Source organism: Lucilia sericata, unplaced genomic scaffold, assembly GCF_015586225.1.
Source record: "Lucilia sericata isolate MDLA Ls3-8-SP2 unplaced genomic scaffold, ASM1558622v1 Contig000317F_arrow, whole genome shotgun sequence".
NCBI lineage: Eukaryota > Metazoa > Arthropoda > Insecta > Diptera > Calliphoridae > Lucilia > Lucilia sericata.
Window position 1 is genome coordinate 66,008 of NW_023994341.1, and position 27,165 is coordinate 93,172.

The 27,165-nt window shown below is 34.7% G+C and overlaps 1 protein-coding gene across 14 annotated transcripts in view; it reads right to left on the bottom strand.

Annotated features, from left to right (window-relative positions):
- Positions 1 to 27,165, bottom strand: part of LOC119603612 (basement membrane-specific heparan sulfate proteoglycan core protein-like) — a 223,110-nt gene that overhangs the window by 9,675 nt on the left and 186,270 nt on the right. For 10 of the 14 annotated variants that reach the window (XM_037955708.1, XM_037955707.1, XM_037955704.1 and 7 more), the window contains 15 exons: positions 25,719 to 25,790; positions 24,376 to 24,603; positions 23,575 to 23,961; positions 20,201 to 23,512; positions 17,139 to 17,296; positions 16,885 to 17,065; positions 14,425 to 15,037; positions 14,097 to 14,359; positions 13,645 to 13,828; positions 13,014 to 13,585; positions 12,629 to 12,953; positions 12,311 to 12,554; positions 8,464 to 8,632; positions 4,382 to 4,432; positions 1,015 to 1,347 (listed from right to left, as the gene is read on the bottom strand). In XM_037955708.1, coding sequence (XP_037811636.1) covers positions 1,015 to 1,347; positions 4,382 to 4,432; positions 8,464 to 8,632; positions 12,311 to 12,554; positions 12,629 to 12,953; positions 13,014 to 13,585; positions 13,645 to 13,828; positions 14,097 to 14,359; positions 14,425 to 15,037; positions 16,885 to 17,065; positions 17,139 to 17,296; positions 20,201 to 23,512; positions 23,575 to 23,961; positions 24,376 to 24,603; positions 25,719 to 25,790 — 7,092 coding nt within the window. Of the gene's footprint in view, positions 1 to 480; positions 828 to 1,014; positions 1,348 to 4,381; positions 4,433 to 8,463; positions 8,633 to 12,310; positions 12,555 to 12,628; positions 12,954 to 13,013; positions 13,586 to 13,644; positions 13,829 to 14,096; positions 14,360 to 14,424; positions 15,038 to 16,884; positions 17,066 to 17,138; positions 17,297 to 20,200; positions 23,513 to 23,574; positions 23,962 to 24,375; positions 24,604 to 25,718; positions 25,791 to 27,165 lie in introns of those variants that run through there. The other 4 variants (XM_037955710.1, XM_037955697.1, XM_037955700.1 and 1 more) reach the window with 4 other exon arrangements.

Here is a 27,165-nt window from a genome sequence, read left to right on the forward strand (position 1 = left end):
TGTTGTTGTTTTTTTGCAGCTAAAGACAAAGACAAACAAATTTTGGTTTTTTGATAAAAGTGATTTCTAACACATAGATTTTTTTAACTAATTTTACACAAAATGAGTATTTTTTTTGAACAAAATATTACTTTAAATATTACAGCTAATTTTAAGGAAGTTTTTTTTTTGTTGTTTAGAAAATAAACCAAATACCAGTATGTAAATATATAAAAATTTTGTTTTAACCAATAACATATATATATTAAAATACTAAAGTTTTTACTTTTTACAAGTTATTTACAAAATTTTGGTTGGAAATTTTGTTTTATATATAAATATAAGAGTTAGGTAATAAGGGGATTAGTTAGTTTTTTTTTTGGGGAGTATAAAAAAACATGCAGTTTTAGAAAACACAAAAAGCCAAGGTGAAATAAAATGTTGTTTGGGGGTGAAATGAAACTAAAATAAAACAATATTTTTAAAAATTTTTTTAATATTACCTAAAATAAACCTAAAATTTATTTCAAAAAAATACCAATTTATTGTGTAACTTAACATATAACAAACTGTTTAACATTCAAGTGTTTTTAACTCTATCACATATAAGTGTTCTCTTAAACAGCAGTGCCTTTAACGGGCGCTTTTTAATCTCTCAGTGTTACTAAGTAGTGTTGCTTAAGCGTTGTTTTCTTAAAGGTGTTTTTTTTTTGTAGCACTTTTGCTCTCTTTGTGGGTGCTTGTATTTGTTCAATAAAAGTGTTGTCCATATTTCTTTAATAATTTATATTTAACTACCATCAACTTATTTAAAATGCCTTGGCCAAACCTACTTTTTGTTTGCAAAACTATATTCCAAAAAAAAATTAAAATATTAAACAAATTATTATCTTTTTGTTTTGTTTAATAATTTTTACATATAACTAAAATTAAACAATTAATACTCCATTAAAAGTGCCAACATAAAAGAAAAAATTATAAACAAATTATTTAAAACTTAAAACAAAATACATATATATATATTTTAAAACCAACCGCTTAATTTGCCTGCCATAGTCAGATTATTTCTATTCATTTGCTGATATTTTCTTTTGTGTCTTCGTTTGAAAGCATCTAAAGGCTTTAAGGGATTTAAAGGCTGATTATAGTGTTTCTTCCAGCGCTTATAATTGACCTGTTCTCTAGTACAATTGAATTCATCCGAATGATCGGTACAATCGTGTATGCCGTCACACACCATGTGGGGCGCTATGCAGGTATGGGGATGGGAGACACAATTAAAATCGCCCGGCTGGCAGCTATAGGAAGTACGACTGGCGGCTGCTGTGGCAGGTGCTTTAGTTTTTAGCGTTTTCAGTGGTTTGTAGTCTTAGGAGTGGGTTTTTAAATTTGTGTTTTTTTTTATTAAAAGGTCACAGTTTTTTTTTGTTGGAATTTATTCATTAACAAAGCAATTAATTTTTGTTTTTAATAATTGTTTAAGGGAAAAAATAATAAAATAAAAAGTAATTAATATTAAACGTAATTAGCTTCATAAAACTTAAGAAAAAGTGCAGTTTTCTTGCTAAATGCCTTAAATACTAGACAAACTGAAAAATGCTTGAAACAAGGAGAAAAAGCTTAAATTGAAATAAAAACGGATTTTATTAAACTGGAACAAAAGAGATCCAATTAGAACGGAACTTGAACAGAACTAGAACAGAACTAGAACAGAACTAGAACAGAACTAGAACAGAACTAGAACAGAACTAGAACATAACTAGAACAGAACTAGAACAGAACTAGAACAGAACTAGAACAGAACTAGAACAGAACTAGAACAGAACTAGAACAGAACTAGAACAGAACTAGAACACGACTAGAACCAGAACTGAACTAGGACTGAACTAGAACTGAACTAGAACTGAACCAGAACTGAACCAGAACTGAACTAGAACTGAACTAGAACTGAACTAGAACTGAACTAGAACTGAACTAGAACTGAACTAGAACTGAACTAGAACTGAACTAGAACTGAACTAGAACTGAACTAGAACTGAACTAGAACTGAACTAGAACTGAACTAGAACTGAACTAGAACTGAACTAGAACTGAACTAGAACTGAACTAGAACTGAACTAGAACTGAACTAGAACTGAACTAGAACTGAACTAGAACTGAACTAGAACTGAACTAGAACTGAACTAGAACTGAACTAGAACTTAACTAGAACTGAAATAGAACTGAACTAGAACTAGAAAAGAACTAGAACAAAACTAGAACAGAACTAGAACAGAACTAGAACAGAACTAGAACTGAACTAGAACAGAACTAGAACAGAACTAGAACAGAACTAGAACAGAACTAGAACAGAACTAGAACAGAACTAGAACAGAACTAGAACTAGAACAGAACAAGAACAGAACTAGAACAGAACTAGAACAGAACTAGAACTGAACTAGAACAGAACTAGAACTGAACTAGAACTGAACTAGAACTGAACTAGAACTGAACTAGAACTGAACTAGAACTGAACTAGAACAGAACTAGAACAGAACTAGAACAGAACTAGAACAGAACTAGAACTAGAACAGAACTAGAACAGAACTAGAACAGAACTAGAACAGAACTAGAACAGAACTAGAACAGAACTAGAACAGAACTAGAACTAGAACAGAACTAGAATAGAACTAGAACAGAACAAGAACAGAACTAGAACAGAACTAGAACAGAACTAGAACTGAACTAGAACAGAACTAGAACAGAACTAGAACAGAACTAGAACAGAACTAGAACAGAACTAGAACAGAACTAGAACAGAACTAGAACAGAACTAGAACAGAACTAGAACTAGAACAGAACTAGAACAGAACTAGAACAAACTAGAACAGAACTAGAACAGAACTAGAACAGAACTAGAACTGAACTAGAACAGAACTAGAACAGAACTAGAACAGAACTAGAACAGAACTAGAACAGAACTAGAACAGAACTAGAACAGAACTAGAACAGAACTAGAACAGAACAAGAACAGAACTAGAACAGAACTAGAACAGAACTAGAACAGAACTAGAACTGAACTAGAACTGAACTAGAACAGAACTAGAACAGAACTAGAACAGAACTAGAACAGAACTAGAACAGAACTAGAACAGAACTAGAACAGAACTAGAACAGAACTAGAACAGAACTAGAACAGAACTAGAACAGAACTAGAACAGAACTAGAACAGAACTAGAACAGAACTAGAACAGAACTAGAACAGAACTAGAACTAGAACAGAACAAGAACAGAACTAGAACAGAACTAGAACAGAACTAGAACAGAACTAGAACAGAACTAGAACAGAACTAGAACAGAACTAGAACAGAACTAGAACAGAACTAGAACAGAACTAGAACAGAACTAGAACAGAACTAGAACAGAACTAGAACAGAACTAGAACAGAACTAGAACAGATCTAGAACAGAACTAGAACTGAACTAGAACTGATCTAGTCTAACAGTGCGGAACTGATCTAGCAGTGTTTTGAAATTGATCTGATAGTGTTCCTGAACTGATCTATAATTGTTCTAAAGCTCTTCCAGAAAAGATTTAGCACTAAAAAGAAAATGTTCTAAAGCTAAAGTGAGTCTAATTGAATGAAATATAAGAATTTTTTTTGGAATTTGGAATACATTTTTATTTCAATTTAGGAAATTATTTATTTCAACTGACAAGCAACACACTTTCTAACGGATTTGACATTTAAATATAAAAACAAAACACTAAATTTTCTCTTACTCACAAAGATAAGAGCGAAGGAGAGCAAGGGACAAGTAATAAGTTTTACATTGCATTAAACGTTATTGGTTTTAGTTTAAAAACACAGGGTTGCTAATAGGGAGAAAAGGCAGCAATGTAAATAAATGCATTCTTTTTGTTTCTGTTTATTAATTGTTTTAATTGGATTTAAAGAAAATGCTACTTTTGCTAAAAAAAATTTAACTAATACTGTATATTTAAAGGTTTTTAACTAAAAAATTTTTTAAATTAGTTGTTTAGGGAATTTTAAAATGATATTTTTTTATGAAAATGAAACTAATTAAACGACATTAACACACAATATAATTAAAAGGACAAAAAACAAACATATAAATTTTAAATGGATTTTTTTTTAAATTGTTTTTTTTTGGAAAAACTACTATAAAAATCCTGGTGCTAGTTAAGTAGTTATTAATTAATTATATAAAAAACAACTAATTTCTACGCGTGTAAATGGCTAAAAATATAAAATACAATAATTTAAAGAAAAAAATTTAAATAAATAACTAAATAATTGTTGTTGTTTTTTTTTTTTTGCAAAATTACTAAGACAATTTGTTTAAATATGTAAAAAGTAAATAAAAAAAATTTATATAAAAAAATTATAATTTAAACACACCTGTACAGATATAGAGAACCATGCAAGGTATATCATTTATGCTGTGACCTCCTTTACGATTTTTTTATAAAAAAAATTAAATTTTTTTTTTGTTGTGATGAAAAAAATTTATGATTTAGTGGTTAAAATGATGTTGTAAAGAGAAAAATGTAATAGTTTGTTTTTGTGTTTTTTTTTTTTTTTTGTAAACAAAATAATACATAACAAAAAATTATTATTATTTTTTTTGGAAAGAACCATTTTTTTTTGTTTTGTTTAAAAAGAACAGGAGAAAAAATATATAAAAAAAGAAGAAAAGCAGAAAAATTATTTTAGTTAAAAAAAAATTATTTATAAAATATATATAAAAAATGCATTAAAAAATTATATATAAAGAAATTTAAACTTTTTTTTGAAACTGATTTAACTTATTGTTAACAAAAGAATGTTATAAAACAAAGTTATGAGTTAAAGTATTTACAACAATTTGTTTTAATAAAATTAATGAAATTTTTTACAGTGTATTTAGTTTTGGTGGGTTAAAGTGCGTAATTATTTACTTACAGTAATATACAAAATTAATTTTAACTAAATTATAAACAAAAAACTAAAAAAAATTACAAAACATTTAAATATTTAAATAAAAACAAATTAAAAATTTTAACCTATAAAAAAGCAAAGTGTAAATCAGTGCTGAACTAATGCTGCTTCCTATGGAATATAACTAAGGCTGATCTGTAACATAACTAAATTAGATCAAGAATTGCTTAAGACCTAATCCACAAAATAACTGGAACTGAGCCAGAACTGATCTAGAATTGAAGCTCATCTGATTGGGGAATGCTTTAGATGAAATAGAACTGATCGAGGGTTGATAAAAGTGATCTATAACTGATCTAAAGCTGAATTAAAGCTTAATTGGAACTGATATGGAACAGAATTAGAAAATAACTAGAAGAGAGCTAGGACAGAACTAGAACAGAACTAGAATTAAAACAGAACTAAAACAGAACTAGAACAGAACTAGAACAGAACTAGAACAGAACTAGAACAGAACTAGAACAGAACTAGAACAGAACTAGAACAGAACTAGAACAGAACTAGAACAGAACTAGAACAGAACTAGAACAGAACTAGAACAGAACTAGAACAGAACTAGAACAGAACTAGAACAGAACTAGAACAGAACTAGAACAGAACTAGAACAGAACTAGAACAGAACTAGAACAGAACTAGAACAGAACTAGAACAGAACTAGAACAGAACTAGAACAGAACTAGAACAGAACTAGAACAGAACTAGAACAGAACTAGAACAGAACTAGAACAGAACTAGAACAGAACTAGAACAGAACTAGAACAGAACTAGAACAGAACTAGAACAGAACTAGAACAGAACTAGAACAGAACTAGAACAGAACTAGAACAGAACTAGAACAGGACTAGAACAGAACTAGAACAGGACTAGAACAGAACTAGAACAGAACTAGAACAGAACTAGAACAGAACTAGAACAGAACTAGAACAGAACTAGAACAGAACTAGAACAGAACTAGAACAGAACTAGAACAGAACTAGAACAGAACTAGAACAGAACTAGAACAGAACTAGAACAGAACTAGAACAGAACTAGAACAGAACTAGAACAGAACTAGAACAAAACTAGAACAAAACTAGAACAAAACTAGAACAGAACTAGAACAGAACTAGAACAGAACTAGAACAGAACTAGAACAGAACTAGAACAGAACTAGAACAGAACTAGAACAGAACTAGAACAGAACTAGAACAGAACTAGAACAGAACTAGAACTAAACTAAAACTAAACTAGAACTAAACTAGAACTAAACTAAAACTAAACTAGAACTAAATTAGAATTAAACTTGAACAGAACTAGAACAGAACTAAAACAGAACTTGAACAGAACTAGAACAGAACTAGAACAGAACTAGAACAGAACTAGAACAGAACTAGAACAGAACTAGAACAGAACTAGAACAGAACTAGAACAGAACTAGAACAGAACTAGAACAGAACTAGAACAGAACTAGAACAGAACTAGAACAGAACGAGAACAGAACTAGAACAGAACTAGAACAGAACGAGAACAGAACTAGAACAGAACTAGAACAGAACTAGAACAGAACTAGAACAGAACTGGAACAGAACTAGAACAGAACTAGAACAGAACTAGAACAGTACTAGAACAGAACTAGAACAGAACTAGATCAGAACTGGAACAGAACTAGAACAGAACTAGAACAGAACTAGATCAGAACTAGATCAGAACTAGATCAGAACTTGAACAGAACTAGAACTGAACTAGAATTAAACTAGAATTAAACTTGAACTAAACTAGAGCTTAACTAGAATTGAACTAGAACTGAACTAGAACAGAACTCGAACAGAACTAGAACAGAACTAGAGCAGAACTAGAACAGAACTAGAACTGTACTAGAACCTAATAGAACTTTGTCAGTTTCTCGGGCGGGAAACTTTTACATCGAATGGATCGAAGTCATTTCTAAAAGACTTAGGTTTATGGTTCCTGGCGAGAATTAGAGAATTTCCCAAAATCTGAAATATAAATAATGAAATTTTCGAAGCAGATATATCACATGAAGAACGATCTTTTTAAAATTTATAAGAAAACTTAATTCAATGAATAGAATAAGCTGAAAGGGATGAGACAAATTTATGAGAGCTTTTCTATGATTTAAAGAATTTAATCTTTTAAGATCCTGTTATGATGAACAATTTATGAGAAGCAAAAGAAATAAAGCATGAAAACTTGCCGAAAGAAAGAAAATGAATAGAAAGAGTTAAAGTTAAAAAAGCAAAACTAGAAGAAGAAAGCTTTTGAATAAAGAAGGAAAGTTTTAAAAATGAATACTCAAAGCTAAAAGGCTTGGAGCAAATGAAATAGAGAAAGGAAAAGAGATAGAGAGTAAAATGAAACAACGCTGGGACTTCAATTTATAATTTCTTTAAGGTGGAACAGCAAAAAAATTAAAAAATAAATAAATGAAAAAAAGGACAAGAAACAAAAAATTATATATAAAAACAAAAAACAATTAAATTATTTTATATTAAAGGACAAACGAATATAATTTTAAGAAAAAAAAAAAAACTCCACAACCAAGATTTTGAAATAACATATTATTTTCAAAAAAGGCTAACTCTGACAACCATCACCATTTTGGAATTATGTTTTTTTTTTACAAATAAAAAAATAAAAACGTGGTTATTTTTGTTTGGTTTATATAAAAATTGTTAATAAATCAAATGTATTTATTAATATTAAAATTTTAATGGATTTAGGTAATTATTAAAATTTTAAATTTACACTTAAATGTTAAGAAAAAAATTCAATGGCAGCCATTTTTGTTTGGTATTTAAGGTTATAACAAAGAAATTTATACATTTTTATACATTTAAAAACAAAAAAAATATATTATTATTTAAGGACTGTTAAAAGTTAAAAGTTTTACTTAAAATTATAGAAAAAAATGTAAAATTATTGGGCATGCATTATGTTTGATAAAAAAATTATTTTGAAAATAATAAAAAAAATTTTATACCCGCCACCGTTTGTTTTTTTTTTTCAAATTATATATTAAAATTTTTATACAAAAATAAAAAAACTATACAACAAAATGTGTTAATTTACAATAAAAAGTTTGTTTGTTGGTTTTTTTTTAAAAGGTGGTGTTAAACTATTTACAAGTTTTAATAACGGATGTTTTTGTTTAAGTTTATATAGTTTTATGTATAAATGTTTATATTTAAATAGTTTTATATATAATTCTTTTACAAAATTAAAAAAAAAAAATTAATAAGTAAAATCAGTGGTGGTTTATTTTTATGAAAGAAAAATAATTTGGAAATTTTTTTTCTGTTGTTGTTAAAAAACACATGCCAATTATTCTTATTATTGCTAAATTTTCCTTAAAGATTTGTTCTTGTTGTATTATGGTTTAAAAAAACAAAATTCGAATTCTTATTTTCGAAGTATGCTTTGCTTTCTTTCGATTTTGGTTTACTTTTTGTAACGTCTATTATATCTATTTCTTGAAATTCTGGCCATTTTATCTTGATACTCACGCTTGACATAGAGTTCAGCATAAGAGGGTTTAGATCTGACACCATTGGCTATGAGTTCACAGACATAACGACCCTCATCTTGTTTGTGCACATTGTAGATGAACAATTCATTGTTGTGGATTTGAGCATTGGGGGGCAAACGGTTGCCGTTTTCACGGGTCCAGGTGTACTGAAAATAGTGAAACGTAAAGAGACAGTTAAAAAGAGAGCTACAACAGAACTAGAACAGAACTAGAACAGAACTAGAACAGAACTAGAGTAGAACTAGAACAGAACTAGAACAGAACTAGAACAGAACTAGAAGAGAACTAGAACAGAACTAGAACAGAACTAGAACAGAACTAGAACAGAACTAGAACATAACTAGAACAGAACTAGAACAGAACTAGAACAGAACTAGAACAGAACTAGAATAGAACTAGAATAGAACTAGAATAGAACTAGAATAGAACTAGAATAGAACTAGAACATAACTAGAACAGAACTAGAACAGAACTAGAACAGAACAGAACAGAACTAGAACAGAACTAGAACAGAACTAGAACAGAACTAGAACAGAACTAGAACAGAACTAGAACAGAACTAGAACAGAACTAGAACAGAACTAGAACAGAACAGAACAGAACTAGAACAGAACTAGAACAGAACTAGAACAGAACTAGAACAGAATTAGAACCGAACTAGAACAGAACTAGAACAGAACTAGAACAGAACTAGAACAGAACTAGAACAGAACTAGAACAGAACTAAAACAGAACTAGAACAGAACTAGAATAGAACTAGAACAGAACTAGAACAGAACTAGAACAGAACTAGAACAGAACTAGAACAGAACTAGAACAGAACTAGAACAGAACTAGAACAGAACAGAACTAGAACAGAACTAGAACAGAACTAGAACAGAACTAGAACAGAACTAGAACAGAACTAGAACAGAACTAGAACAGAACTAGAACAGAACTAGAACAGAACTAGAACAGAATTAGAACCGAACTAGAACAGAACTAGAACAGAACTAGAACAGAACTAGAACAGAACTAGAACAGAACTAGAACAGAACTAGAACAGAACTAGAACAGAACTAGAACAGAACTAGAACAGAACTAGAACAGAACTAGAACAGAACTAGAACAGAACTAGAACAGAACTAGAACAGAACTAGAACTAGAACAGAACTAGAACAGAACTAGAACAGAACTAGAACAGAACTAGAACAGAACTAGAACAGAACTAGAACAGAACTAGAACAGAACTAGAACAGAACTAGAACAGAACTAGAACAGAACTAGAACAGATCTAGAACAGAACTAGAACAGAACTAGAACAGAACTAGAACAGAACTAGAACAGAACTAGAACAGAACTAGAACAGAACTAGAACAGAACTAGAACAGAACTAGAACAGAACTAGAACAGAACTAGAACAGAACTAGAACAGAACTAGAACAGAACTAGAACAGAACTAGAACAGAACTAGAACAGAACTAGAACAGAACTAGAACAGAACTAGAACAGAACTAGAACAGAACTAGAACATAACTAGAATAGAACTAGAATAGAACTAGAACAGAACTAGAATAGAACAGAACCAGAATAGAACAGAACTAGAATAGAACACAACTAGAACAGAACTAAAACAGAACTAGAACAGAACTAGAACAGAACTAGAACAGAACTAGAATAGAACTAGAACAGAACTAGAATAGAACTAGAACAGAACTAGAATAGAACTAGAAGAGAACTAGAACAGAACTAGAACAGAACTAGAACAGAACTAGAACAGAACTAGAACAGAACTAGAACATAACTAGAACAGAACTAGAACAGAACTAGAACAGAACTAGAACAGAACTAGAACAGAACTAGAACAGAACTAGAACAGAACTAGAACAGAACTAGAACAGAACTAGAACAGAACTAGAACATAACTAGAATAGAACTAGAATAGAACTAGAACAGAACTAGAATAGAACAGAACCAGAATAGAACAGAACTAGAATAGAACACAACTAGAACAGAACTAAAACAGAACTAGAACAGAACTAGAACAGAACTAGAACAGAACTAGAATAGAACTAGAACAGAACTAGAACAGAACTAGAACAGAACAGAACTAGAACAGAACTAGAACAGAACTAGAACAGAACTAGAATAGAACAGAACTAGAATAGAACAGAACTAGAACAGAACTAAAACAGAACTAGAACAGAACTAGAATAGAACTAGAACAGAACTAGAACAGAACTAGAATAGAACTAGAACAGAACTAGAACAGAACTAGAACAGAACTAGAACAGAACTAGAACAGAACTAGAACAGATCTAGAACAGAACTAGAACAGAACTAGAACAGAACTAGAACAGAACTAGAACAGAACTAGAACAGAACTAGAACAGAATTAGAACCGAACTAGAACAGAACTAGAACAGAACTAGAACAGAACTAGAACAGAACTAGAACAGAACTAGAACAGAACTAGAACAGAACTAGAACAGAACTAGAACAGAACTAGAACAGAACTAGAACAGAACTAGAACAGAACTAGAACAGAACTAGAACAGAACTAGAACAGAACTAGAACAGAACTAGAACAGACAGAACTAGAACAGAACTAGAACAGAACTAGAACAGAACTAGAACAGAACTAGAACAGAACTAGAACAGAACTAGAACAGAACTAGAACAGAACTAGAACAGAACTAGAACAGAACTAGAACAGAACTAGAAACAGAACTAGAACACAGCTAGAACACAACTAGAACACAACTAGAAACAGAACTAGAACTGAACTAGAACTGAACTAGAACTGAACTAGAACAGAACTAGAACAGAACTAGAACAGAACTAGAACAGAACTAGAACAGAACTAGAACAGAACTAGAACAGAACTAGAGCAGAACTAGAACAGAACTAGAACAGAACTAGAACAGAACTAGAACAGAACTAGAACAGAACTAGAACAGAACTAGAACAGAACTAGAACAGAACTAGAACAGAACTAGAACAGAACTAGAACAGAACTAGAACAGAACTAGAACAGAACTAGAACAGAACTAGAACAGAACTAGAACAGAACAGAACTAGAACAGAACTAGAACAGAACTAGAACAGAACTAGAACAGAACTAGAACAGAACTAGAACAGAACTAGAACAGAACTAGAACAGAACTAGAACTAGAACAGAACTAGAACAGAACTAGAACAGAACTAGAACAGAACTAGAACAGAACTAGAACAGAACTAGAACAGAACTAGAACAGAACTAGAACAGAACTAGAACAGAACTAGAACAGAACTAGAACAGAACAGAACTAGAACAGAACTAGAACAGAACTAGAACAGAACTAGAACAGAACTAGAACAGAACTAGAACAGAACTAGAACAGAACTAGAACAGAACAGAACTAGAACAGAACTAGAACAGAACTAGAACAGAACTAGAACAGAACTAGAACAGAACTAGAACAGAACTAGAACAGAACTAGAACAGAACTAGAACAGAACTAGAACAGAACTAGAACAGAACTAGAACAGAACTAGAACAGAACTAGAACAGAACTAGAACAACACTAGAACAGAACTAGAACAGAACTAGAACAGAACTAGAAAAGAACTAGAACAGAACTAGAACAGAACTAGAACAGAACTAGAACAGAACTAGAACAGAACTAGAACAGAACTAGAACAGAACTAGAACAGAACTAGAACAGAACTAGAACAGAACTAGAACAGAACTAGAACAGAACTAGAACAGAACTAGAACAGAACTAGAACAGAACTAGAACAGAACTGAAATTAGAACAGAATTAGTCAATATCTGAAAAAGAAATCTTTCCAAAAATACTTACAAATACATCACCACGAATGGGAGCATATGATTCAACGTCGCAGGAAATGCGTACAGTTTCACCTTCATTCAATTCGTAGCTCTTGGCTTGAGGACGGGTTTCATAGCTAGTACCACGATTAACAATAACTTCAGCCATTTCGGTAGTATTACCATAGCTATTCTTGGCAGAGCAGTAGTAACGACCGGCAGCGGCAGGGGTAATGGCAGTAAAACGTAAATATTTGCCCTCAATACTAACAGAACTATAGAAAGGAAAAGTAAAGCAAAAATTAAAACGCATTTTAAAACAATAAAGAAGTTGCGCCAAAAAACTTACGCAGGCAAAGGTCTATTGTTGTCGGTATGCCAGGACACTACAATGGGTTGAGCACCCTCGGTATCACAAGAAATATCAATATTATCATTGGCATTCACATGTAGGGGCATTCTGGGATTTAGGGTAATATGAGGAATGGGTATGTACACTAATTCGGCCAAGTGATAGGTAATGATCTCGCCACGAGTGTCATAGGCATTACATCTGTAAATACCAGCATTGTTCTCTTGCATGTGATGGATAATCAAGCTGTTGCGTTCGAAGTAGGAATTGGTAGGCAAGGGGCGACCATCTTCACGTTCCCATATAGTCTCATGGGCGGCATCTGATTAAAGGAAATATTTAGTAAAAAGTACGGGGATTTTATAAGGAAAACAAAACTTACTTAAGTCACATCTCAAGGTGACATTATCGCCAGGCTTGGATTGATAAACATTTTCAACTTGAGGCTGTGGAGTAGCTGGACGATAGCCGGGATAGGAGGGTTGTGGAGGATATGAAGGACGAGCGCCTTGTCTGTCATAGGGATAAGGTGAACGATCAACATCACTATCTTCAGGAGCATCACCGCGTCTAGGCTTGACATCCAAAACAATATAACGTTCATCAGTACCGGCTTCATTGGTGGCCACACATTTATAGGCCTTGCCATTTTGCATGGATACACGATAGAATTCCAAGAAAGCTTGATTGTAATGTTCAGCTTCTGGAGCATAATTAAAGGTAGCAACCGAGCTGTCTTCTACCCAACGTACACTGGGATTGGGATGACCAGTAGCGGTACAGGTAACCTTAACTTCATCACCTTCGGTAACAGTTAGAACTTCTTGGCTAGGTTCCAGCTGAATAACAGGAGCTTCAATAACACGTATGTTGGCAACAGCGGTAGCATTGCCAACTTCATTTTCGGCCACACACTTATAGTCACCAGCATCCACCAGCATAACATCATTGATACTAGAAAAAAACATAAAAGTCTAGAAAGGATTTTATTTCTAAAAATAAATGAAACCTACATAATATAACCGGGTTCATTTTGTTGAATTTGATGTCTGGGCGATAGGGGTTGGCCATTGACACGTAACCATTGTACTCTAGGTTGTGGTATACCGGTGGCCGAGCAATACAATATACCCTGGCCGCCAACAGTTATAATTTGTGGTTCTTTAGGATCAATATCAACGACGGGATGTTCACGAGCTGCAATCAATGATATAATGATGGTTGTACATATTAGTAGTAAAACTAGTAAATTGTTGGGAACGTTCTTATTACCGACTCCTTTTTTGTAAACTTTGTTTTTATAAAATTTATTTCAAGTTTTTTAAAAGTTAAATTTAAGTTAAAAATACAAGCAAAAAAGAAGTAATTTAAAAAGAAATTGAAAGATAAAAGTAGTTGTGGTTAACTGGTTCCAAATTCCCATTTTTAAGTAACTATTAATATAAGCATTATAAGAAAAACTTACGTTCAATATCAATGAAAGTGCTGGTCTGATCGCTACCGGCCTCATTTTCAACAATACACAAGTAAATGCCACGGTTATCGGGACGAGCATTCATAATGCGCAAAACATTACCCGATTGATGGACATTATCGCCTAAGGATTCATGGACCTTGGTCCATCTAATAGTGGGATAGGGTGTGCCGGAAGCTTCACAAGTAATAGTGAAATCATGGCCCTGGATAACGCGATTTTCTTCGGGTAAACGTTGTACAGTGGGAGCGATGCTGTGGGGACAAACAAGAATTAAATGAAATTTCCTGTTTTTAACTCCCCCCAGAAACAAACTTACCTATTCGATGAAGGAATTATAACATTAGGTCTAGTCTCTTCAATATGAACTTGAGCATCGGAGGTATAATTACGTTGTCCTCTATGATCGATACCAATGCATGTGTAAACACCCGAATCACGTGGTGTAGTCTCACGAATCTCCAACATATTGCCATTGATAATCAAATTGTGTTGACGATACAAAGGATAGCCATCCTTGGTCCATTCGTATTTCAAGATAACCGGTGTGGTAGGTTGACAGGTCAAGCGTACATATTGTCCACTTTCACCAGAGAAGGATGGTGGTTCAATATATACTAATTCACGTGGTGCTGGTGTGGGTTGTGGTGTCGAGGGTCTTATGCGTATTTGAGTGTATTTCTCCTCATAGCCGACACCATTGTTGGCCTGACATCTGTAGCTACCCTCATCGGATTTGCGTGGCATTTCGAAAATCAAGCGGCTGCCATCGACACGAGCTTCACTGGACATTTGACCATCGACACGTGTCCAGATGACACTGGGAGCGGGATTACCGCTTACTTCGCAATTAACTTCGCTGGGTACATACTCTTCGAAGGTGAAGTAGGATGGGAGATTGTCAATCTTGGCTGGAGTGCGACGAGAGCTTTCTGCAGGTGGCAGAAGAGATAGAAATTAGGAGAGTTTGAAATTTTTGATTTGAAATAGTGTATTGCTAAGAATAGTCTAAACTATTGAGTACAGTCCAGACTATCTATATAGAGATAAGCTATCTATACTCCAGACTATAGACAGCCTATTGACTGGCTATAGTCTACACTATAGACAGTTTAGTCCAGACTATGGACAAGATATCATCCAGACTATGGACGGGATATCGTCCAGACTATAGACAAGCTATGGTTCCGACTATAGACATGCTATAGTCCAGACTATAGACATGATACAGTCCAGACTATATACAGGCTATATTTCAGACTATAGAGCTCATATAACCTAGACTATAGAGAGCTTGTAGTCCAAAATATAGAGAACCTAATGTCAACACTATAGATAGGCTATATTTCAGACCACAGAGAGTCGATAGTCCACAATATAGAGAGCGTACATTTTAGACTGTAGAGTGCTTATAGTCCAGACTATAGAGAGCTTATAGTCCAGACTATAGACAGCCTATAGTCCAGACTATAGACAGCCTATAGTCCAGACTATAGACAGCCTATAGTCCAGACTATAGACAGCCTATAGTCCAGACTATAGACAGCCTATAGTCCAACTAGAAGCCTATAGTCCAGACTATAGACAGCCTATAGTCCAGACTATAGACAGCCTATAGTCCAGACTATAGACAGCCTATAGTCCAGACTATAGACAGCCTATAGTCCAGACTATAGACAGCCTATAGTCCAGACTATAGACAGCCTATAGTCCAGACTATAGACAGCCTATAGTCCAGACTATAGACAGCCTATAGTCCAGACTATAGACAGCCTATAGTCCAGACTATAGACAGCCTATAGTCCAGACTATAGACAGCCTATAGTCCAGACTATAGACAGCCTATAGTCCAGACTATAGACAGCCTATAGTCCAGACTATAGACAGCCTATAGTCCAGACTATAGACAGCCTATAGTCCAGACTATAGACAGCCTATAGTCCAGACTATAGACAGCCTATAGTCCAGAACTATAGACAAGCCTATAGTCCAGATATAGACAGCCTATAGTCCAGACTATAGATAGCCTATAGTCCAGACTACAGACAGCCTATAGTCCACACTATAGACAGCCTATAGTCCACACTATAGACAAATTATAGTCCAGACTATAGATAACCTATAGTCCAGACTATAGACCAGAATATAGACAGCCTTTAGTCCAGACTATAGACAGCCTATAGTCCAGACTATAGATAGCCTATAGTCCAGACTATAGATAGCCTATAGTCCAGATTATAGACAGCCTATAGTCCAGATTATAGACAGCCTATAGTCCAGACTATAGACAGCCTATAGTCCAGACTATAGACAGCCTATAGTCCAGACTATAGACAGCCTATAGTCCAGAATATAGACAGCCTATAGTCCAGACTATAGACAGCCTATAGTCCAGAACTATAGACAGCCTATAGTCCAGACTATAGACAGCCTATAGTCCAGACTATAGACAGCCTATAGTCCAGTCCAGACTATAGACAGCCTATAGTCCAGACTATAGACAGCCTATAGTCCAGACTATAGACGGCCTGTAGTCCAGAATATAGACAGCCTGTAGTCCATTGTATAGTCAGGCTTTGGTCCAAACTTGATAATGGTCAAAACTTGTCCTTCTTGTTAAACAAAAGTATCAAGATTTTTATGTTTTTACTTAAATCCTACCATATTTTGCCAACATTTCTTTGGCATATCCTTTATTTTTCGAAGGAAAGGCAGCATTTAAAAAATTATATAGTTTTTAGGAACTGTTAGTCTAAATTATTAGATCATTGGAACTTACCAGTAATAGTAATGGTAATCTTATCTTCGAAAACACGTCTAGTTTCGTTGTTAGTAGCGCGACAAATGTAAACTCCAGAGTCATGGATTTGCAAATCATACAGTCTCAAGACTCCATTGTTTTGTTCAACACCATAGGGCATATGATCATTCAACTTATACCAGCTAACAATAACGGGGCTCTGAAGTCAAGAGAAAAAGAAAACCAATTAATTTTTTGGAAAATTGGTAATAAATTGCATTTTCAATACTTACATTATTCCAAACTAAATGACCACTGCAAGAGAGTGTAATCGAACCACCTACGGGAATGATGGAAATTTCGGGTGGTGCAATGGAAACGGTAATTTGAGTTCTAATATCTGTATCGGGAGCAGGAGGACGTGGTGTAGGTGTTTCAGTACCATAGTCTTCTACACGCAGAGAAATATAAGTTTAAATATTAATAAGGTTACTTAGTAGACAGGTTAACAAATATTTTAGACATTAACTAAAGGTTAGTGACAATGAGTTTTTGAGGTTTTTTTTTGAAACAAAGAATATTTTTTTTTGCTAAAACTACTAACAAAAAACTACCAATATTTTATAAAAGTTTTTTTTTTTATTTTTAAATTTATACACAAAAAATTTTGTTAGTAAAATGTATTTGTTGTAAGATTTTTTGGGGGGGGAAATTTTGAATTTATACAAAAAAAAATTTTTGTTGTAAAAAGGAGTTAAATAATTGTTGTTGTAACTAATTGTATAGAAATTAGCTTAAAAACTGAGTAGGCACACAGAACATAGATTTAGATAAAAATTTGTTTTGTTAAACTATTTTAAATTTTTGTTTAAAAACCCAAAATCTAGTTAAAATTTTTTTTTTACACAAGTGGTTGGTTTACTTTTTTAGATAAGTTTTGCTAAAACACAGATTTGTTTTTGTTGTTTGGTAAAACTAAAATTATTTTACAGAAAAAAATATATATTTTCTTAAAATCTTAAGGACAGACATTAAAAACAAGAGGATTTTTATAATTCTTTCTGGTAAAAAGAAAGAAAAAATTAAACAAAAAACTACTTTGGAAATTTTTATTTGTTTTTAAAAAGTTTAGATTTCACTACCAATTTACAAACACAACATAGTTTTGTAGTAGTAGTAGTAGTAGTTTAATAAAAAGTTTTTGTTTTTTATTAAATATATTAGAAAATAATTAAAAAAAAAATTCAAACCCACAGGTTAAACATTTTTGAAACTAAACTAAATTTTATTTTGTAATGTAAATACCACAAAAATTGTGTGTTTAATTTAAACGCATCGAACCTCTGATATTACAGCCATAACGTAATTTGGTTAAATTTCCTATGTACTGGCGACCCCGATATATAAGCAAGGTTTCATTATAGGAGATGCTTTGATTGGGTTCTATATTAAATTGAAAACCACTACAACAGAATCCTCGGGGTATATCGCATATCATTTCAGTGGTCACTAGGGTTTTATATTGTTTTTGTTTTTTTTTTTAGATTTCAATATAATTACATGTGAAGAGATTGGAAAAAAATAGAAATATTTTGTTTAAATATAATTTTTTTTTTCAGTTTAACAGTTTTACAACGATTCGAAAGGATTTATTTGCCTTAATTAAAAAAAAGTGTTTCGAATTTCCTAAATTTTAAAATTTAAATTTTGAAATTTCTAACCTTGCAATAGTGAAAATTAAAGTGTGTAAATTTTTGAGCCAAAGTTTAAAAATAAATTTAATTTTGAAAGTGTTAAAATTAAGTTCCTGAAATTGTGAATAAAAATATTTGATTAAACATTATTTTTAAAAGACCCCAGTAAAATGAAATAAAGAGAAAAAAGTAACTATAATTAAAAAAAAACTCTGTCAAATTGACTATAGGCTGACTAGCCTATTGACCAGACTATAGCTAGTCTACAGTTCAGATTATAGTCACCCTATAGACCAGGCAATAGCGAGCTTATAGTCCGCACTATAGCTATCCTATAGTAACGACTATAAACTGCCAATTTCCTAGACTGTGGGCAGCTAGTAATCCAGACAATAGTCAGCTTATAGTCAACTTAACGTCTAGTCTATAGTCCAGGTTATAGTCAGCCTATAGTCCAGGCTATAGTCAGCCTGTAGTCCTGACTTTGTTCAGCCTATAATCCAAGTTATAGTCAGCCTATAATCCAGGCTATAGTCAGTTTGTAGTTCTGACTATGTTCAGTCTACAGTAAAGGTTATAGTCAGCATATAGCCTACACTATAATTTGCCAAAACTCCAGAGTATAGTCAACCTATAGTCCTAACTCTAGCCAGTCTACAGTACATACAATAGTCAACTTATAATCAGACCCCCAGTAAAATGAAATAAAGAAAAAAAGTAACTATAATTAAAAAAAACTCTGTCAAATTGACTATAGGCTGACTAGCCTATTGGCCAGACTATAGCTAGTCTACAGTCCAGATTATAGTCACCCTATAGACCAGGCAATAGCAAGCTTAAAGTCCGCACTATAGCTATCCTATAGTCACGACTATAAACTGCCAATTTCCTAGACTGTGGGCAGCTAGTAATCCAGACAATAGTCAGCTTATAGTTAACTTAAAGTCTAGTCTATAGTCCAGGTTAGTCAGCCTATAATCCAGGCTATAGTCCTGACTATGTTCAGCCTATAGTAAAGGTTAAAGTCAGCATATAGCCTACACTATAGTTTGCCAAAACTCCAGAGTATACTCAACCTATAGTCCTAACTCCTGCCAAAACTCCAGAGTATAGTCAACCTATAGTCCTAACTTTAGCCAGTCTACAGTACATACAATAGTCAACTTATAGTCAGCCTAAAGTCCAGAATTTAGTTGGTCTATAGGCCACACTATAGTTTGTCTATATTCTAAACTATAGTCAGTCTACAGTCCAGACTATATTCAGCATATAGTCCAGAATATGTTTAGCCTATAGTCTAGACTATAGTCAGCCAATAATCCAGACTATATTCAACCTATAGTCCAGACTATAGTCAGCCTAGGCTAATTCTATTAATCTTCAAAATTTGTTCTTAAACTTTCCTCATATAAAACCCTTTCGAACCATCTAGTTTTTTGTTTTATAAATTGCTTTAACAATTTCCTCAAAAGTTTCCCTGTCTTAACTTAAACTTCCCGGCCAATCAATGAAAATGAAAACAAAGCATGCTCTTCTCTTTCTTTCTCTCTCTCTATCAAGCAAAATTTACACTAAATCAAAAATGAAACATGCCAAAAAATAAATTTCTGATTATTTTCATAACACACTTTCATCCGTGCGCTCTTATCCTTTAAACTTACCAGGATTTTGACAACGATCACCGGCATAACCAGATTTACACTGACACCTAACATAGCCACGTTCATCCAAACTGCAAGAGTTGGTCGATTCATCTTGGCAGGGGCAGAGAGTACAGTCACCATTATTATCGCGATAATACATGGGAGCACAGCTTTCGCAAGAAGTGCCCGAATAGCCAGCTGGACAAGTGCATACTTCAATTTCGGAAGCAGGTTGGGCATCGGGGAAAGGTGTTTCGACAGCACTTTCTAACATAACATCGCTGATGGCGGTGCGTGTTGTGGGTATCTTGGGTGTGGCTCTAATCAAAATATGCTCCAAATTGGACAAAACATTCATGAAGTCCAAGCGTGAGGCACGTTGCATGACACCACGTTGTAGGGACTTCCAGTTTTCATCTTCGTGCAGACGTATTTTGTATTCAACATTTTCCTGTTCGGAACTAGGGCGAGACCACAACAATTTCTGGCCGTTACCAATGAGAATGACATCATTGCCGGGCTCATAGTGACCATAGCTTTGGACGTTCAATTGGTAGGAGAGAACACCACCGTAAGAGTACAATTGATTGCCTAAAACGGAACCTCTAAGACTCCAGAATTTGGGTGTGTAGGAAGTAAAGCTGTAGGTATATTCGTTTCTTTCGATATCGAAGTTCAAGTTCTCGGTATCAGCAATAAGGCCCTCTTCATCGGTGAAGAGTGGAGGACTGCTGAGGAAATCGACGGGAATGAATTGGCGGAACAAAGAAGCCGAACGGCAAGTGGAGGATTTTTGAGAGCAATAACATTCATCACAGCCTTCGGGATTGCTGGCGGAAAGACCATAAGTTCCAGAGCGGCATTGGTCACAATAGGTACCCTGAACATTGGGTTTACAATAACAATAGCCATTGTCACAAGACTCAGTACCAGCGGCATTACAATGCGAGCAGGTTTGGTTTCTGAGTGGTGGAGGTCTGGTATAGGCAGTGGAATCATCAACGCCGGGTTGACAGTCGTGGGGAGTACCTTGGGTAGCATCACCGCTATAGCCGTAAGCACAACGTTCACAGAATTCACCTTCGGTATTGTCGGCACAGTTAAGGCAGGCACCGGTTTCGCTGTCACATTGGCTAGAGTGGCCATTGCATTCACAGGGTTCACAGAGACCCAAGTAGAGACCAGCTTCGGGGTTGCGTTTGTAGCCAGGAGCACAACGTTCACAGGACAGACCAATATAACCCTCAGGACAGCGGCATTCTTCCACCTCCACAGCACGAGCAGTGCCCAAGTTAGTGGGTGTGGCAATATCCATAACAACTTGGGTTAGAGAACCATCCTTGGTACTGGTGGTGTAGGTAGCCTTGATGTAGATGGCCTCAATCTTGGAAAGAGCCATTAACAAATGTTGTCTATTGACCGGTTGACCATCCGAACGGTACCAGGCACTTTCAATAATGGGCACGGAATAAGAGTTGGAGGAGCTAGGGCTAATGTTGCTTCTGCGGTGATGGATAATGGTTAAATCTTCACCAGACTTAATGACCACATCGGGAGAAGTGCTGCGTGACATGAGACCACCTGGCATGGCAGTGTAGCTCAAGGTATAATTCAATTTACCACCATAGGCAGTGATCTTGTTGCCCAAGAATTGGGCGGGCAATTGCCAGTACAAAGTTTCCGAGGTTCTGGGTTCTGAGAAAGTCAAGAAGTTGCCGGATTGAATGAATCTAACACTGGTGGGCTTATCGGTATTGTAGTTGGTGACCAAACCAAAGCCATGAGGAGCACTGGAGCGGCCAAATGAGGAAGAGATTTGATCACGGTACCAGGAACTGCTGCCACAGCTAGTGGGCAAGCCACTGCAGAAGCACTCAATGCAACCGGTGTAGGTGAAGGCATTCAGGTGGAAGGAGTCAGCCTTGCAGCTATCACAACGTGGGCCAGTGACCAAAGGTTTGCAGGTACAGCTGCCATCGGCATTAACAGAGTAGGTGCCTTCAGCATTGCAGGTACTTTCGGGTATGGGATAGCAGCGACCATCAGGAGTCAAAGGATGACCAGAATAGCCAGGAGCACAGGATTCACAACGTCTGCCGGTATAGCCTTCATTACAGTTGCAGGTAACCTCATTGTCGGGACCCAAAGAGCAGCCAGAAGCAAAGTTCTTCGAACCAGTTTGAGGGCAGGGACATTCACGGCAGGGTATGCCACGGCGAGGATCACCATAAGTGCCTGGCTGGCAGGGTTCGGGAGTATAAGGTACACAACGACCCAACCAGGGTCCGCCAGCTTGTCTAACAAAGCCAGGAGCACAAGTTTCGCAAGAATCACCCACATAACCGGTAGGACAAGAGCACTTTTCAATCAGGGAAGCCTGACCCAAGCCTTGATCATGATCACCAGCCGAGTTCATTAAGATATTGGTCAATTCCACTTGTCTTTCGGTGGCATCAATATAGCTCAAACGTATCAATACATTATCTACATTAGCCAAGATCATCATGATTTCTTCACGAGTGGCCACACGACCATCGGGTTTCTTCCATTGACCAGGAGCAAATTGGATTTCCATATGATTGACCACATTGGGTTGAGGTTGCATGCGAGAACGGTAGGTAAGAGTGAAACCATTGCCGGTAACAATAACATCAGGAGTATTGGTTGGACGACCAGAACCCATAAAGCTGACATCGTATTTAATAAAACCACCATAAGATTTCAATTGATTGCCCATATAGTCCGATGGCAAGGCCAAGTAAGGAGCACTGCGGCTGCCATACAAAACATCTGTAGCACGGAATTGAACACCATGTCTCAAATTCATAATACCCGAGGTGGGAGCATCATTAATGACAATGCTGCTGTAGGGACTGAGTTCTACATCGACCACGCGATGAGAGGTGATTGGTGGCTGTATGGCATAGTTGAAAAGTTCGGCAGATTTGCAAGTCTTGGTAATGCCAAAGCAGAAACAGTTGATACATTCCTCAGGACGACGAGCCAACATATTGAAGAAGCCAGCAGGGCAGACACCGGGGCGAGAGGGAGCTTCGACGGTAACCAAAGTATCGGTAGCGAATTTACTGCCCTTAGTATTTATGATTTCACAAGAGTAGGCACCACTGTCACCCACCTGCATATCGGGACAATAGATCGAGCCGGTACCGCTGAAACTCTTGGTAACACACTTTTCGGGAACATGACCCCAATTCAAACGCCAGACAATAACGGGAGTGGGAGTACCAACACCAACACAAGTCAAATTCAAAGATTCACCCTGTTTCAAGATAGCAGTTGGTGGAGGATCACGGATCTTATCGGGGGCCACTAGAAATAGAAATAATGTTTAGTTAAGAAATAAACCGGAGGGAGGAAATGTTGATACTTACTGCAACCGATTTCATCAGAACCATCGCGACAATCATTGGTATCGTCACACTGGAAGGATTTGGGAATACAGTGACCACTGCGACATTGGAATTCATCATAACGGCAAGGAGCTCCAGATGGTTCGGGATCACAACTTTCTTCATCGGAATTATCACCACAATCATCTTCACCATCACAACGCCACACACGATCCACACACTTAGAGTTACGGCATCTAAATTGATTGGGATGACATTTACGACCATGCGAACAGCTATGTTCATCGGAACCATCCGAACAGTGGGGAATACCATCACAAATTTGCGATTTATCAATACATTCACCATTCAAGCAGGTGGCTTGAGTATTGGAGCAGGCTGAGGGCAAACGATCATCACGAGGATTGACTAAACAAAGCGAAAAGAGAGCAATTAGTATCAAGGGCTTTCCTTAAGAGAGCTAACAAGGTTTTGGAGGTAAAATTCTACCAGGAATACTACTCTATTTACCATTTTATTGATCCATGTTTTTTTTATAAAAGTTAAGCATTTTCAAAAGGTGAATAAGAAAAGGAGTTTTTTTAATAATAGCTACTTTATCGGAGGATTTATCTATAGTTTATGGAAAATTTGATTTGAGAAAAAAATTACCTAAGCCAAAAAATTCCAAATCTATATGAGGCACAGTGCCATATTTGATTTTATTCGAAGGTATAACATATCTATTTGATCCCCAAGCTTTGACATGCAAAATTTAAATAAAGATTATATAACTCTCTCTTTATGTTAGCAAAACTCAAGACCCCAGATTCTTATACTTACATTTCTCTACGGTCAATTGTACGGAGACTTGTTGTCCAGCGACATGACGTGGATAACCCACAGCTTCACAAATATAAGTGCCAGAATCTTCAACACGAATATTGGGAATTTCCAAACGACCATCCTTATCACGAGCACCCACGGGCAAAGCACGGCCACCGGGTCTAGTCCATCTAACCTTGGCACGTAACATGCCTTCGTCACGACAACGGAAGATAACTTCACGGCCTGTTTTGTAAAAGAAAATTAAATATTAGTTCAAAATAATAAAAAGAGGTTTTGTGTATATGTATATATAGCAGGCATTTCTGGGTGGATTTGGTATATCGGTGTTGGTATTTACAGTTTTATATATATATGGTTTAACATTTTTGGGAATTTATCAAGTGCTTTATTTATATCACAGTGTTCGTAAGTGTTGAATAGCAGCCGAACATTCAATATTTATATATTCTTTATGAGAATCTGGGGAATTATCTCCTAGAACTGAATCACAACTGAACTAGAACAGAACTAGAACAGAACTAGAACTGAACTAGAACTGAAGTAGAACTGAAGTAGAACTGAACTAGAACTGAACTAGAACAGAACTAGAACAGAACTAGAACTGAACTAGAACTGAAGTAGAACTGAAGTAGAACTGAAGTAGAACTGAACTAGAACTGAACTAGAACTGTACTAGAACAGAACTAGAACTGATCTAGAACTGAACTAGAACTGATCTAGAACTTATCTAGAACTGATCTAGAACTCATATACATCCCTTATAATTTATGTTTGGGGATTTATTTTAAACCTTTTGGGAATTCTAAAATTCCTAGAAATTTTTTCTTTTAAGCAATTTTCGGGATTTTAGAAAAACTTACATTATTTAAAATGATTTGGAAAACATTAGGGAATTTTCTGAATATTTATGGAAATTTAAGGGATTTGGGAAACGTTTCAAATATTTCAATTATCCTGATTTTATACACTTGTATATATATATATATTTACAAAATCGTTTAGATATATAACCATATATTTTGAGGTGTTTTATATAGTACAGTTGCTTAACATTCGCTTCGGTGCTTTGGGTTCTTGAGTGTATTTTTCTTTAACTTGTTGTTCATTCTATTGTTTTTGTATATTTTTTTTTGTTTTAAATCAAGGATCACTTACCCTCCCTGATATATCCTGTTTGATTGTTTTTATATTTTTTATGTTTAAGGCGCATGTTTTTAAAGGGTTAAAATTTGGGGGAAGCAAATTTTACGTATTTTTTATTAGGAAATTTTTAAAATTGTTTTTTAAGTTAAAATTTGTTTTTTTAATTATTTTTTAAATTCGAAAATTTTACTTACTTTCTTTGATGATTTGATTATCGGGATAAGTCTTCAAGTTCAATTGGGGACTGGCAGTGGTGGGTACGGAAGCTAAAGGAATTAAAAAGAAATTAATTAATAAAATCAAATTTAAAAGAAATTTTCTAAAATTAATAAATGGAAATAAATGTAAATGTTAAAATGATGATATATTTTTTACAAAATAGTACTTGAACAAAGTAATTAGTACTAAAATAGTACTTTGTACCTAAAAAAGTACTTTTTAGCGGACATATTAAAAAAGTTTTAGTACAATTTCTTGGAAATGATCGAAAGTTTTAGAACCTTTTTAAACGAGTTTAGTATCAGTGCTTCCTTTTCCTTTTAAAAGTGCATTTTTTTAAACATTTAGTACTTTTTGGACGGGTAAAAATATCCCCTAAGAGAGGGATTTTCTTTACAATTTTAGTACCATATAGTGCTTGCTTTCCACCACTTCTAGTGCTTTTTAAATTTTAATCTTTATTTTCCTCAACCCCTCAACTTCCTTAACTTACTATCTATACCATTATCCATATCTGGACAATCTAATTCATCGCTTATATCATGCGGACAATCAAAATTTCCATTACAACGTAATGCTAACGGTATACATGGGTCATTCTCACAACGATACATATTCGGGCCACAGGCCTTTGATGATGAGGAGGAGGAGACCGACGGTGTTGTCATGGTCGTAGTAGTAGTAGTGGTGGTGGTGCTGGAAGTTGTGGTAGCTTGTGGTGTCGAAAGTCCTTGAAATGCATAATACGATTCTTTTAAATTAAATCCTAAGAGGATTTTTGAAGAGCGCGCGCATTATGTGTTTCATATGTGGTTTTAGATGTGTAAAGTACATGATGATAATGATGATTGATATGAAAAATATTTATTTATAAGGAAATTTAGAACTTATTGTAAATAGTCGGGGATTTATTCTGAAATATAACTTAGTTCATAGTCTGTCTTTTCTCAAGCCTATAGTCTGAAATATAGTCTACTCTATACTCTCGACTATAATCTAATCAAGCCTATAGTCTATAGTCTAGTCTATAGTCTAGTCTATAGTCTAGTCTATAGTCTAGTCTATAGTCTAGTCTATAGTCTAGTCTATAGTCTAGTCTATAGTCTAGTCTATAGTCTAGTCTATAGTATAGTCTATAGTCTAGTCTGTAGTCTAGTCTATAGTCTAGTCTATAGTCTAGTCTATAGTCTAGTCTATAGTCTAGTCTATAGTCTAGTCTATAGTCTAGTCTATAGTCTAGTCTATAGTCTAGTCTATAGTCTAGTCTATAGTCTAGTCTATAGTCTAGTCTATAGTCTAGTCTATAGTCTAGTCTTAGTCTATAGTCTAGTCTATAGTTAGTCTATAGTCTAGTCTATAGTCTAGTCTATAGTCTAGTCTATAGTCTAGTCTATAGTCTAGTCTATAGTCTAGTCTATAGTC